Source organism: Populus nigra, chromosome 11, assembly GCF_951802175.1.
Source record: "Populus nigra chromosome 11, ddPopNigr1.1, whole genome shotgun sequence".
In the NCBI taxonomy this organism is placed as follows: domain Eukaryota; kingdom Viridiplantae; phylum Streptophyta; class Magnoliopsida; order Malpighiales; family Salicaceae; genus Populus; species Populus nigra.
In genome coordinates, this window is record NC_084862.1 from 6,015,499 (window position 1) to 6,030,059 (window position 14,561).

Genomic DNA, 14,561 nt, shown 5'->3' on the forward strand with positions numbered 1-14,561 from the left:
TGCAACGGGTTCTGTGTATAAACTATAGTTTGGAAATTGATACTCCTGGGAATTAGTAGCTGTAAATACTTCCAGTTGAGGAATAGCAATTTTTTTTTTTTTGGGTTCAGAAATTGATTGCCCCTTAGTTTTGGATAGCTTTGCTAGTAAAGCTAATCTTCTCCTTAATCCTTATAACCTGAAACGATGGAAAATGAAAGCCAAGCCATGCCAAGCTGCTAATCCACAGGTTTTTCTAGTGAACTAAGCCCATGTTGCTTCTTTATCCTGCGGTTCCATTTGTCCCTCAAAGTCGATAAAACTAAGATTTTCATAGCCTCAATCAGTTTCTTCCATTGGTACGCATTGATATGCCATAATCATTGCCTGTCATGCAGTGACAAGATGGAAAAACAGTGCTCTATTCTGCACTGGTCTTCCTTGTGCTTCTTCAAACGGTGAAAGCTGCTGGCCAGATCAACCTGGACACCATAGTTGCTTCCAACCAGATCCTCCCGACCAGAGTAGTTGCTTCCTTCTCAAATCAGTTCATGTTGCTCAAACCAGATCTTCAAATGGTATCTCTTTTGCTTCCTTGCGCACAAGGACACGTGTGATGGAGACAGAATCTGGAAACAAGCCTACCTTGTTTCGAGCACATGGTCAACAGAGCACTCTGTAAAGCAACATTACTCTGAACAGGTCTTTGTTTTTCTAACTCTGTATGAATCAAACTACCAAAATCATATGAACCAACCGAACTGCAAGATGATAGAACATCTGTCACTGTAAGAGAATCAGTGGGAATCTTACGCAACTTCATCTGTTTGTAAATTTTCGAAACATTGGAAGCACATCCATTAACAACATATGCCGAGATAGTTGCATTCCACAATTCAGTCTTTTTTCTCAGAAACCTGATCAAAAACATTTTCAGCATCTGCACTTAATTTGCACTTGGAATACATGGTCAAATAATGAGTGAATACAAGGAGAGAATACCTCACCTCAAATTCATAATAATTTTATTTTAATCTAAAAGTTTATTTTGTAGTTATTGAATTAGAAAAAAGCGAGAGAAAGTTGCTGAATTTTTATTTTTCTTTCAATTGCATCTTTTTATGATTTAATAGTATAATTGTATGAATTTAAACTTTAAATTAAAATACAAAAAATTAACATGACTCGTCTCAAATTCACTCCTTCATATGTCCAAATGAGAAGTACCCGTAAACTATAGAATTCCAAGAGGTTGCATCTTGGACTGAAACTTCACTTTCCGGCCATTTATCAAACATAGCATCCCCAAAGGAACCCACATTTAAAATGCATATAGGCAATTGATTTTGGAATTGATCAGATGTGATAGTGCTAGATATCACCAAATTGTTTGCCATTGGCTTAGGGAGGAGTCAGAATCACCAAGTTTCTGAGAACAGTAAACAGTGTATTAGAAGAAATTGGAAATGTATAAATTATCTGAAACCACAAAGTTCGAAACAATAACTCTTGTGTATTAGAATTGTAATATGAGTCAATAAAACATGATTAGCCCTATATGCATAAGATATTTCATGCCCAATGGCAAATTACAAGTTCAAAATAACCATGAAAGGCAGCAAATCAGTTCTGATGGGCCTACAATTAGCAACATGTCCGGTGTTATAGCCTCGGCATCTGTCTGTAGTCTCATCAATCTGCCATGTTTCAAAATTATCTTCTTCATGTTTTAGGTTCGTGTTTTACGAGTAAACTTTCTCTGCTTTGATAGTCCCTTTTGCTTCCCTTCTCTCTTCCTCTTCTTTGATTGATTTTGAAATGATTGTCCAACCAATGATGGCTGCTGCTTCAGTCCAAAGCTTCTGGAAACGTGCCCCAAATGAAGTTTCTTCACCATAAAAATTCTTTTCAGGTCACCACGATGGGCTGTGTATGCACGGACCCAAGAGCAAAATGCAGTCTGAGCCAGTTTATTCATCCTTGGCTGAAGAAAGATATGAAAAGCAATAATCAACTATGAAGTACATAAGAAGAAACTCAGGCTCAAGGGAGCAGCGAATAAACAGATAATAGACAAAAATATAGATGCCAAATGCAATGTTTATAAAAGAGATCCGAACAACTTTGAAAAAAATATCAAATGCCAAATGCAATGATTGAAAAAAATGATATAAACAACTTCGATATAATACAATCAGAGAGCTGATAGAAGATTACGCCCCGCATCACCAAAAAAGAATATTAAGGATTGCAGGCAATACAACTCAAAACAAAATAACATGATATTGGAAAGCCATACCTCAGACAAGATAAATGACTCCAGTGCCCTCTGCAAATATAGAACCCAAGGATGCAAATCTAAAGAAACAAACTTTCTGGCACGGTACACCTGACCATATAATGGGAAACTACCCAACACTTTGAGGATGGGATACTCTGTCAGTGATACACCATGTTTCTCCAAGTCATGTAGATAATCCACTTCAACTGGTTGCAGAAATAGCAATGAGTCTCCTTTTTCACCTAACCGAGCAGTTCGACCAACCCTGCACCATGAATTATTGCTGTAATCAAAGCTCAAACAAACCATTTATCCAATCTTAACAAAAACAAAGATAAAGTTGACTCGAGAAAATATGCATATAACCACAAGAGAAATAAGTCCCTAAAAACCTGTGAACATATTCAGTTGCCTCTCCTGGAGAATCGTACTGAATAATGCATCTAACTTTTGGAAAATCCAAGCCTCTAGCAGCAATATCTGTGGACAAAAGAAGAGCTGACTTCTCTGTTTTGAAGGCTTGAAATGTATTCCTTCGGTCTTCCTGCTTCATATTCCCATGCAACCGAAGAGTGTTACATCTCAGGAACCTCTCTGTATGTTCTGCTTCTGATTGTGAGTTGGGTGACCAGCAGAATTCACTTAGGAGGGAATAGTGAAAATCAACTGCATCACATGTTGAAAAGAACACCACAATCTGTAAAATAAGTATGTGAGTGATTTGACAAGTTGAGGCTCAATAAGCCAGTAACTAGTGAAAGAAATTAACTAAGTAAACAGAACCGTGCACATAATCTCAAGCATAGAGTAATCATGAAGGCAAGAAACATTCATTTAGGTTTGAGTAAGCGTTAAAAATTTGATATTGCTTAAATTTAGGCAATTATTGTAAAATAAAGACAAGAGAATATTATTGAGCAAAACTATTGCCTAGACTCGGGATTGGAGGCAGTGAACATAACCTCCAAATAAGTGAACAATGCAGAATTTACATATCTCAACTAGAGGACATATGATAATAGTCAATAATAACCAAAATTCAAAACTGGTATCCTTTGGATTTTGGACCTCATAAACCAAGCTAGCTTTACTGCAAACACTGGTCATGTATTTTAACCTCAGTTCAATTACAATTCACTATATTGGAGATTATTTATTATGTCAGGACCCGCACCGGACTATGATGATTTTGCAGAGGATAAAGTGATGGCGACAAAACAAAAAAAAATTAAAACAGCACCAATACACACAAATTTCAAATACCTGTATGTAGGGCATCTCGAAAGCAACATAATGAATAATAAATAAATCAAGTACAAATTAGGAAAGCAGCCATACCTTATGGGAAGCTTCTCTCTCAAACAGATTCTTGAGAATGGATAAAAGTACTGCAAGCCGTGAACCACAAGGCACTACATGGAAATTCAATCAGGGCTCCGAAATGAACCATCCAGCTGGAAACGTTCACAAATGTGCTTTAATGAACATGTACCTTTCACATATCTCTGAACCAACTGAGCTGGAAGCTTATAATCTCCAGTTGAAGAGTTTTTTACTTTGCTATATCCTAAACCATCATCTTCATCAGATTCCGCAGTTTCAATATGATCAACTGATTGATCCGGTTGTATCTTCTTGTCATCAAGACCAATCATAACTGGATTTTCTAGACTGATTTTAGCAAGATGATTTACCTTATCATTTAAGGTAGCTGATAGTAGCAGATTTTGTCCCTGAAAATTAGAAAGGCTTGAAACTTGATTTCCATTTCCAACAGACCCAATTTGCCTAGATCCCAAAAGATCCAGTATCTCCTCTATTTCCTTGCCAAATCCTAATTCCAAAATTCTGTCAAGATGCTCAAACAGAGTTAAAGATGTCATAGGAGATGCATAATGGCAAAATAAAATATCTCCAACTTATTTTGCAAAGAATACCTATCTGCTTCATCGAAGATAATCCAGCGCAGATTTGTGTGAACAAAAGATGCTGTGTTCTTTAAGTGATCCAACAGGCGACCAGGAGTTGCAACAAGAATAGATATACCTGAAAGGAAACGTACCAAGTATTTAAGAGCCCAACCAACATAAAACAGCATCTATGTTGGCATTTGTAGGTCATTCATAAGTTTATAACAAATGACTTTATTAAATTGAAACCATTACAAAAATATGTTGTTGGGCAAATGAACTGACTAGGACAACCAAGTGCTCAAGCCCTCATCAAGTATAACACATCTAATCAAGATTACTAGGATGACGACTCCCATGCTTTTAAGAAGGAAAACACTGTAAAACATAGCATTCAGACCATATAACAAAGGTTGAAGAACCAAAGCAAATTTCCTACCTTTGCGCAACCTAGCTTTCTCTTTCGACCGGTTTTCACCACCCATTACATAGCCCGGTACAATCCAATGAAACCGATGTAACAACTTTTGCAGAATCTCATAAACCTGCAAACAAAGCTCCCGCGTTGGTACAAGAACCAACGCTGTCACCAACCATATCAAATTCAATCATAAACAAGTGCATTAAAAACAAAAATATAATCAATTCAACAATCCCACATTCATTTTTAACCTCAAGTAAGAAAAAAGAAACCCAGATCACATACCAAAAGTTCCATTCTCACGGTCGATTCTCGAAGGGTAACTATGCAAATGGTGAATAATCGGAGCTAAATACGCAACAGTTTTTCCAGTACCAGTCGCCGCGTTAACAAGTCTATAAATTTTAATTTCAGTTAAGTATATATATATAAAAAAACATTGAATTAAAATGAGATACATAAATTGTTGAGAGAATTTTTTTAAAAAAAAAAGACAGAGAAGGATACACGTGACGGCCGGAGAGAATGACTGGAATAGCTTGAGCTTGAACTAAAGTCGGACCTTCAAAACCCAACCTTTCTGTTTTTTTTTTAAATTATTTACATAAACAAATTCAATGATTAATAAAAAAATCAAAAGAAATTGAGAACACAAATATTAATGAGAGAGAGAGAGACCTTGGAGTTGATTACAGAGAGAGGGGTGTAGGCCGAGAGCAGAGAAAGAGCATGATGCAAATATTTCTGATTTTTGGTTGTCCTTGTCTTCTTTCTTCTTTTTTGAATCCATATGAGGGAAAGGAGAGAGACGCTGAGAGGGAGGGTTGCTTCTTTTTTCCCAAACTAATAATTTTAGGGTTTTTGCACCTGATTCTTAAACCCTATCATCCAACATCCATAAGCGCCGACGACAGGTCTTGCATACAATTTTTTTTGTGCGTTTAGACCGAACTAGATAGATGACCTGCGCTTTATCACGAGCCGTGTTAAATTTTATACGGTGTGAAAACATGAAGCTCCAGAGTAATTATTGTATTTTAAAGAATAAAAAAAAATCAACGACGTGATATTATAGAAAAATAACTGAAAAAAATAATGATAGTCAATCTCTTAGAATTAAAATGTTCAAAAATAAAATTAAAAAAAAATTCTTAAAAAACAAAACACCAATAAAATCAGGTAAGATTATCAAAACCGGAGATAATGTGGATAAGATAATCCAATGAAAGACAACAAGAAAAAAAATAAAGTTTAATTTAAAAGGAATTGAATTTTAAAGAACAAAATTAAAAAAGATAAAACAAAAATGACAACAAAAAAAAAACCTGAGCTACCCGTATAAACCTCTCACCTATATCATGAGATACGAAGAACTTGATTGAAAAGAAAACCAAAGCAAATAACAAATAACCGCGAAGGATGTAATCGGGAAAGAAAACAATGTCAATTTGTGTTAACTTTTCAAACTTATGACCCTAGCTAGTGACTAATTTGGAAGCACTGCATGTGGAAAACAACTATTTTAAAACTTGGCTCGGCTCAACGGCTTGACCCGTGACTCATATGACCCTTAGCTTAGACCGGGATGAGTTTCAAAAGAAATTGGAAGAGAATTGATCAAGTTTAAAACGGTCAAAAACCCGAGTTGACCCATGTTTTGATTAACATGGGAAAAATCTAATAAAAAAGGGTCAAAACCCGTTGAGATGATAAACTAAAATTTTGAATTGAAAGGAAAAATTGAAAAACAAATAACAAATGAATCCAAAATTAAAATTAAAATCAAGAGAATGAGCACCAGGTCTACAAAAATTAAAAAAATCAATATTATAGATTTAATGATGAAATTGAAAACAAATTAAAATTTGATAAAATAAAAAAGTTAAGAATCAAAATTAGGAATCAAAACATTGAGGGTCAAACTTTAAATACCATACAAATTTGAATTGAATGGCAAAATTGAAAAGAAAAATTAAATTTACAAAAGAATCCAAAACAAAAATGAAAATCAAGAGAATGAGGACCAAGTCTAAAAAAATAAAAATAGATCATGGATCCAAGGATGAAATTGAAAAGAAATTAAAATTTCATAAAAGAGCCAAGAATCTAAATTAGAAATCAAAACATTGAAGGTCAAACATGAAATATTATAAAATAAAATGATGAATGTGATATAAAAATCAAATGACAAAAGATACAATTGAAAAAATTAATAATTGTAATTTGATACAATTAAAAGAAAGATGACCAAATGTGATAAAGATAACAAATAACATATTTTTCAAGGCTGAAGAGAGAGATAAAAAAAAAAAGAAGAAAAACACGTTGTTGGAGCTCCACCATGCATGAGACAGAGGAATGCACCTCACCACCACGAAGGGGGTGGCGAGACGCATACAATGCCGCCCCGACATGCGGTGTTTTTCCAATGGAAGGAGCCGCATGCGCCACCCAAAGAGCGTGAACGCCTCTCACATGCTAGTGTATGTGATGCACACGCCGATAATTTCTTTCTTTTCTTTTTAATTTATTCCATACAAATATCAAATTGCCCCTGATCCCATATAATATTAACGAAAAAAACATTAAAAAAAAATTGAGAACCTCCTCAATATTAGTTAAAGATGATTTGAATTAAAAGGCATTTAAGTAACTATATTGTTCCTAGAATAAGAAAAAACCAAAAACACCCCTGCCCATGTTAGCAAGGGAATTCAACATCTGATGGTATTATTAACACTACATTATACCAATAAAAGTTTACAATATCCTTTTACCTCCACCCAATCTTGCAATACCAGATGTGTCCTATGAAAAATAATATATTACTCTTGAGTGTATGTTATAAAATTTAAATTATGAAAGGATAAAATAGCCAAAATATTGTTTGAATTCACAATATTTGTCCTCGCAATGCATAGGAGAAAACTGAGCTATTTTAATTTTTTTTGTAATTGTTGAATATAATCGTGATGGCCTAATGAGTTATTTTTATTTATTTATGGTCACAGTAGTTAATCCATTTTTCACTCAATATAAATTAAATATTAAAAACAAACTATAAGAAATTATATTAGCATGTCACAATCTACTAATCTTTTTTTATATTCAAATTGAAATGGATGCTTTAATTATTAATTATATAATTAATTTATGTTCTCCTTGTAATAAAATTTATGTAAAAATTGAGAAGTGATCATTTTCGATTTGGTTTGATTTTAAGATTTAAAAAAAAAAAAAAAAAACCAAACCAAAATGGTTTCTACATTACGAATGTATGTAATTTACAACAAATGGCACAGCTGGAGGGAATAACTAGACAAGAAGATTATGAGCTTGAAATCAAAATATAGAAACACATTTCAATTTTGGACCACAAACCAGCTTCAGATAGGAGCAAGAAACTTATAGAGAAGAAAGAGGTTGCATCATTATTAAAAAAAGAGAGAGACATGAGACGAAAATGGAGGTGAGGAAGCTGTGACGAAGTTCGAGAAAGAAAAGGGGAGAGTCACTTTGTTGGAAGGGTGGGAAATTAGGGAGCTTGGGTTTTTTATTTTAAAAAAATGTTTTTATACCTAGGTTTACCGGGTTGGTTTAGGGACTTAATCTAAAATGGTCTCACAAATATTAAACCGATCTTAAATTGAACCAAAGATTTTTTTTAATTAGTTTTTTTCCTTGGTTTTTTTTTGTTTTGTTAATTGTTTTGGTTGTTTTTTCTTCTTACCTCTACTTTAAATAATTCAAATGACCCAACAAAAGAATAAAAAAGCCAAGTGTAAGACGAGCTCATTAATAGAATCAAGTATTGTAATGATCAACCCTGAGGGGTATAGCTTAACTAACCAAATCCTGAGTTTGCTTCCCAAAAGTCACTAGTTCGAGTGTCACAAACTTTAGGGCCACTGAAAACTTACCTGGTCGTTAACTTCAAGAACTTGAGGGATTAGTTGCGGTCCACATAAACTGACCCGAACATCCATGATTAAAAAAAAGTATTGTAATGATCATATCACACAGATTAATTGGTAAATGTACTACGGTAAATAGGAAAGTAATTGTTACATTGGTAAATAATTGTAATTTCACTTAAAAAGAGGTAATGATCTTATGAGGAAATTCTATATGTAGAAATGGTTGTAAATTCTATTGGGATGTTAAATGGATTGAGATCATTATAAAAAAAAATACCATTTTCCTGAGTTCAAAGATTAAAGAAGTTTATAACATTAATAAATTATAGGGCATTACAACAAGTTAGAGTAATATGTGCTAACTATTTTGATGAATGCACACATAATTAAATCAAATCATATAAGGTGTGATTTTTATGCAAACAATAGTTTGTTATATATGATGTAATATTGAAACAAAAAGAAAACAATAATGCAAACAAGAAATTAATTATAGTTGACCTGATTTTAAAAACAAGCTTTGATACTAACTAATATGAACCTAGAAGGTAAAACTTTGGAGCCTACAATCAAGAATTGGAATATTTACCTAAAAAAACTAAAAATGTATTATAAAACCCTGATATGTTGATTATTTGAATAAAAAAACAAAAATATATGATTAGAATACCACAAATATTTATAAGTTCTAAAAAGAGCAATAAAAAACCAAAAGCAACAGTGTTCACGTAATTTTTATTCAAAAACTAATTTGTCTTCACATCCCAAAAATAAAAGGTATTTATATGTTTGACTTAAATAAAAATAAACTCTAATTAACTATGAGCTGAAAATTAAACTCGAATAGCTAACTAGCTAACTTAAAAGTATGGGTAAAATAAAAATAAAAGCCCAAATCTTGTATAAATAAAAGCTTAATTTGTATAGTAACTTCTATGCCATATCGAAAAGCCTTCCAAATATTTGACTACTAAAAAATTTTAACCTTTTAGAAAATAGAGCATTTAAAATCTTTTGAAAAAATCTTAACTTGATCAAACAGTCGAATTGAGAGTTATAATCATTAACTTAAAGTTATGTGGTCAAACTTTAATACATGTTAAGTAGCTCAATCTCTTATATGGATCTCATTGATCAAGGTTTAATCCTCCTTTGAACCAACAACATCTTAAAGGAATTCTCAGAATTTGCTCGGCTCGAATATCATAAATCAAATCATTGAATATCTTTTTGATTTTTTTAACTCTTGTCCTTATAATTAGTTCAATCTACGTATCTTGTGGTGTTACTTGTTATTATTTTTCATCACCACGTGATTTCATTTTTAAGCAAGCCAATTAAGAGCTCCTAACCTTTATTACCAACATAGATTAGGTCTCAACTTATTTTTATCTCAATTAGTCTAAAGGATATCAATGAATTTTCAATATGTTTCAATTAAAAATGCTAACTAGATGCTTGAAACTCATGCAATTTTTCCTTTCTATTTACAAACCATTGAATTACTTAATATCCCCACTTCGAACCATATGATTAGAGAAATTTTATTAAATTCATATCGTTTTTTAATAAAGCAAAGAGTTTTATTTGATTACTTAATGATTGATTAATCTATTAATATACTAGGGATCTTTGGGGACTAAGTCAAGTTTGTCCCTATAAATTGAGGATTTTTTTTAGGTTTTCCATCTTTTAAACTGAAATGTATGGATGGTATTAAACTCCTACAATCAATCTTCCAATATTTTATGTCATTACTATACTGAGTTGCGTAGTAATCTAAATAAAGAACTTAAAGCAATTCAGATTAGTTTTTTATTTAGTTTAATTATAAGAAAAATGCGTGTAAATGAAATTCAGATTACAAAATTATTCTAACAAATATAATATTAAATTGAAGTCTTAAAATATAACAAGTATGCTTAAATAAAACAGCATAAACAACAATTAAACAATTTTTCTAGTAATATTTACCCGTTGAGACACTTATAATCGATTTTTTATTCTTAAGATTTTATTGTTTATCTCTTAATATAAACAAAATAATTCTAATTAATTTTATATAATTCTAATAACACCACTTGTAGATACATAAACACAAGGTGATGAAAGTCAAAATCTCTCAATAAAAAACAATAATCTAAGCTTTAGAATATAGAGGGAGAAAGGAAAAATCTAGAGGCAAAAGAAACTGAAAAATAGCAGAAAAGAAGGGAAATAAGCTATTGAAAAATGTGGAGAAGAAGGACAACATCAGAGACAAGTTTTAATTGGGCACTCGACACACTAACAGGAACACGCAAGCGATACGTTTTCCACGCGTATGGTAAAGTTTTCATTCAACCCTCGAAGCTCTGCTGTCTTTACGAGAAAAGCACTCCCATCCTCGCGAATATTCTCCATTGCCACCCACCACTAACAAAACAGCAACTTGCTCTTTCATTAAATACAATTACTCCCTCTCTTCCATCCTTGTTCTCTCTTCATTCTTTCTATGCATATACTTTGTTGTCATTTCGATCTCAGCCATCGATAATTTCCATCCATCAGAGCCAAAACCATCGTCATGCACGATCATCAGGGTACGAAACATGAACTGCTCTTTAACTAGAGCATGTTCTTGTCCCTTTCTAGTCACTAATTCTCTTGTTATCTTTTGTAAGACCTGATTCTTCGCTGGTTCTTTAATGTTTTAGGTGATCATGATATGAAGAACAAAGTAAAGGGCGGTAATAATATTCACCGTCAGCAAAAGAAGAGGAGAAGTTATGGCAAACCTAAATGCATGGCATCTCGTTGTTGCCCTTGTTTTGCAGTGTCATCAATAGCTAGAAGGATTGGGAGATGCCTGTTTGTAAGCTGTTACCCTATCATGCAGTGCTTTCGCTTGGATGACCACAGACATCAGCATGACCATCACAAGCATTTTCATTCCTTCTGAATTTTGTATCATTTTCTTTTTTTTTAAGGTTTGGTCCAATCACGAGTTTTTGAGTTTGTACCATATTAATGAAGAAAAGAAGTTGTTATATGATTCTTTGGTTATGCAAGGATCTTATGATCAAGCTGCCTTGATTTTTGGCTTCAGTACTTGCACAGTCCTATATGCTTATTGTCTTGATAGAGACATGAAGGAGAAAGAGAAGAAAAGGAAAAGGTTTGGAGGTTGTATAAGAGATCGGTTGAATCTGGGGAAGCTGAACACTTGGGGTTGCGAGGAATCAAAGTTACTAGGGAAGGTTCTATGGTTTATATAATCGGTATCATCCGGCTCTTTATGGATTTGAAGAGCTGTTACTCATTCATTGCAGCATTTTTGTCTCAACTGATAGAATAAGTTAATCAATTATTGGATTGAAAATTCATGTTGACTTTGTAAGCATCCATGTTTTTGCGGATCAAGGCCAGGCAGAGCTGCCTGGTAACCAGGGAATTCTATTAAAATCTTTGGTTAAGGCCATCTCTGATTTGATTCTGTAAACATCAAGCATATGCTACCCTTATCATTGCCAAAATTTGCCTTTTGTAGTCAGGGAAAATCAGAAACAGAGTAATCAACACAGAAGTGAATTATGACCATGATTGGATTTTTTAGATATATATATATGATTCATAGCACAAGTGGCGCTTAAGAGCATCAGTTTAGAAGGATCTGTAGATTCAAAGATGGATATGGGTAACAAAATTTCTTGGCATGGGTGCAAGGCCCAGAAGTGAACTAAAAAGCAGGCCATTATTAATCATTCAGAAAGGTCAAAGCTCAACACCTGCCTGAAAAACAGAAATGTAAAAGCCATAAATGCGGCAAGGAAGTCATTGAAGTCATTTTAACTAAAGAACAAAATCAAAATCGATTTGGTTTATAGCTTAAACCAAGTTCATCTAGTGATAACAAAATGTGGACTGCGGAGGATTGTTCATTGTCTGGCTTCATTCCTCTGGTAATATTGATCACTAATGTTCTTAAAAAAACCCACCATGAACATAATAATTAACTTCTGCAGTTCATCAAATTACATCTCAATTTCACCACATCTGATTGTTTGAGGGGCTTTAGCATGAACATCTGTGCTCCTTCCTCTAAGCACCTGTTTTGCGCAGTGAATCACTTAGAGTGAGCGAGGGGTGAAAAATCAAAGCTTGCACAACATGTTCATCAGAAATAGCAATCTCTTACTTGTTAATACGGGTTGGGATATTCTCAGAAGACATAATCACAACAGGAATCTTCTTCAGCATTGACGATTCCTGTTTGTGACAAGGAGACGTGTTAATATGTGGTCAGCATAATTGACCTGACTGGGCACCAAAAACACAAACAAAAACGATATGGATACCTTTATTTTCTTGAGTAGCTCATACCCTGTCATTCCTGGCATGCAATAATCTGTAATTATCAAATTCACCTTTGAGACCTGTAGTGTGGATAATCAAACATGAAGACAGCCATTACTGTTTGTCTTCGTTTCAGCTCAAGTGCATGCAATTGATTATGACATGAACAACTTACATTATCCTCCAAGGAAGTCCTTTTCTCATCTCCCAGGCCCAAATACTCCAACGCCCTCAGCCCATTCTCCGCAGTAGTCACTGCAGCAAATCAAATTAGTTCTTGAGCGTGTGTTTATAACTCCGCCATTGTCAATCTACATCTTCTTCTTGTCTGAAGTAAAGGCAAAGAAAATGGAAAGAAAAGTGAGATTGGTTTTACCCTTGCAGGAAGAGTTCTTGAGCAGTCTTTCCACCAGTTTTCGATCAACGAGACTGTCATCAACAGCTAAAACATGGGGTTCTTCTGTATATGCTCCCCCCACCATCACATTCTCCCTTGACCCACCACCACCATCCATATTCTCCCCCCAAGGTAGAGCAAGAGGGAGGCCTGTGTACGAATAACTGAAACTGTAATAAAAGCTTTTCTTGCAGCAAATAACTAACACGGGGGCTAAAGAACACAGACCCTTTATTTTCCAACAAAGTCTTACAATTAAAACACAAAGGAAACAAACTCACAGGAGTTGTATGAACGTTTTATGATGCGTATTTATAGTGAGAATGAGAAGCCGACAACACAGTGAATGTGAAATATGTTGTTAGGTGAGTAGACTCGAGAGGCAAAATGTTACAGAGAGAAAAAAGGACTAAATATTCACAGCAAGAGGGTGGGGGGATAATATCAAAGTAGATCACAGATATTTCGTGATCCTTTTCGGGTTCCTATGGATTTGATTCAGTCAGCCTCCATCATCCCACCCAACCATATCACACCATCACTGATTCACTTCTCTTACAGTCTTTTATAGAATCAGTATCAGTATCTGTGTTCGTATCCTCTCTGCAAGATCTTCTTTGCCTCGCCTTGCAGCTGCCTGCGGGCATTTCATGGATTTTGGACCGCCTAACTTAACAAGATTGAAATAAACAGTGGATACATTGCCATAATGTTTGTGTAATTACTCTTGACTTTCTTTAAAGTATTCCATGGCACTGTTGAGGTAATAATTAAGGGCAGATTTGAATCTTGATCTTCGACTTAAAATTAAATACTAGAGTCTACAGTACTTTTTTTGGCCAAAATATATGAAGCTTCTTTGTTAGCTAAAATTAGCATTCACCTACCATGAACATGGACACCTAATTAATTATCATACTATCCTTTCAAGCAATGGCTAGGTTATACCACATTACAAAAGTACACCTCCCCACTTAATTTCTTTCATTTCTATGGGGGCTAGAGAAATTATGTCCCATGATTGTGTTTTTAATATAAGGTTTTTTAGGTTCATCTCTTCTCTTTTCTTTTATATATATAAAAGATATTTTAAGTCAGTTTACACACACTAAACTAGATCTGTATATTTTGAATAAAATTTACAAAACAAGACTTGTACCTTGTGATTCGTGGCCATCAATATTAAAAAGTAAAGAGAGTTAAATTAGAGACCGGGTCTCTTAACCCGCATCCACTTTACCAACCCAGTCACTTTTCGTTGGTTACTTCCATCTTTTTTTTTTCCTTTTTTTTTTGTAAAAAAAAATTGACACATTGATTT

The 14,561-nt window shown here is 33.9% G+C and overlaps 2 protein-coding genes and 1 long non-coding RNA gene across 4 annotated transcripts; 1 reads left to right on the forward strand and 2 right to left on the reverse strand.

The window, feature by feature from the left end:
- Window positions 1–1,472: 1,472 nt before the first annotated feature.
- On the reverse strand, window positions 1,473–5,525 carry LOC133706200 (DEAD-box ATP-dependent RNA helicase 17). Of its 2 annotated transcripts, XM_062131677.1 has the most exons (10): window positions 5,270–5,525; window positions 5,099–5,171; window positions 4,877–4,986; window positions 4,610–4,753; window positions 4,198–4,306; window positions 3,753–4,108; window positions 3,599–3,672; window positions 2,653–2,957; window positions 2,279–2,525; window positions 1,473–1,963 (listed from the first exon to the last, which is right to left on the reverse strand). In XM_062131677.1, the coding sequence occupies exons 1-10, from the start codon at window positions 5,379–5,381 to the stop codon at window positions 1,709–1,711; spliced, it is 1,785 nt and encodes a 594-aa protein (XP_061987661.1). In that variant the 5' UTR covers window positions 5,382–5,525; the 3' UTR covers window positions 1,473–1,708. The 2 variants fall into 2 exon arrangements, with proteins under 2 accessions (XP_061987661.1, XP_061987663.1); XM_062131679.1 differs by lacking the exon at window positions 5,270–5,525 and having other exon boundaries at window positions 4,610–4,715.
- Window positions 5,526–10,791: 5,266 nt separating this feature from the next.
- Window positions 10,792–11,553, forward strand: LOC133668274 (uncharacterized). Its single transcript, XR_009833663.1, has 2 exons — window positions 10,792–11,090; window positions 11,205–11,553. It is a non-coding gene; the product is annotated as an uncharacterized LOC133668274 (long non-coding RNA).
- A 592-nt stretch (window positions 11,554–12,145) lies between these two features.
- Window positions 12,146–13,989, reverse strand: LOC133668273 (two-component response regulator ARR17-like). Its single transcript, XM_062088049.1, has 5 exons — window positions 13,220–13,989; window positions 13,019–13,098; window positions 12,846–12,923; window positions 12,686–12,756; window positions 12,146–12,596 (listed from the first exon to the last, which is right to left on the reverse strand). The coding sequence occupies exons 1-5, from the start codon at window positions 13,356–13,358 to the stop codon at window positions 12,500–12,502; spliced, it is 465 nt and encodes a 154-aa protein (XP_061944033.1). The 5' UTR covers window positions 13,359–13,989; the 3' UTR covers window positions 12,146–12,499.
- Between the last annotated feature and the right edge of the window lie 572 nt (window positions 13,990–14,561).

Bases quoted from the DNA above. Each gene is read 5' to 3' on its own strand.
- LOC133706200 (XM_062131677.1), bottom strand. From the start codon at position 5,381: ATGGATTCAAAAAAGAAGAAAGAAGACAAGGACAACCAAAAATCAGAA. The intron at 5,172-5,269 runs GTCTCTCTCTCT...AAAAAAAAACAG, and splicing joins TCTCTGTAATCAACTCCAAG to AAAGGTTGGGTTTTGAAGGT. The intron at 2,526-2,652 runs GTTTTTAGGGAC...TTCATGGTGCAG, and splicing joins GCAACTGAATATGTTCACAG to GGTTGGTCGAACTGCTCGGT.
- LOC133668273 (XM_062088049.1), bottom strand. From the start codon at position 13,358: ATGGATGGTGGTGGTGGGTCAAGGGAGAATGTGATGGTGGGGGGAGCA. The intron at 12,757-12,845 runs GTATCCATATCG...TGTCACAAACAG, and splicing joins AGCTACTCAAGAAAATAAAG to GAATCGTCAATGCTGAAGAA. The intron at 12,597-12,685 runs GTAAGAGATTGC...TGCGCAAAACAG, and splicing joins ATCCCAACCCGTATTAACAA to GTGCTTAGAGGAAGGAGCAC.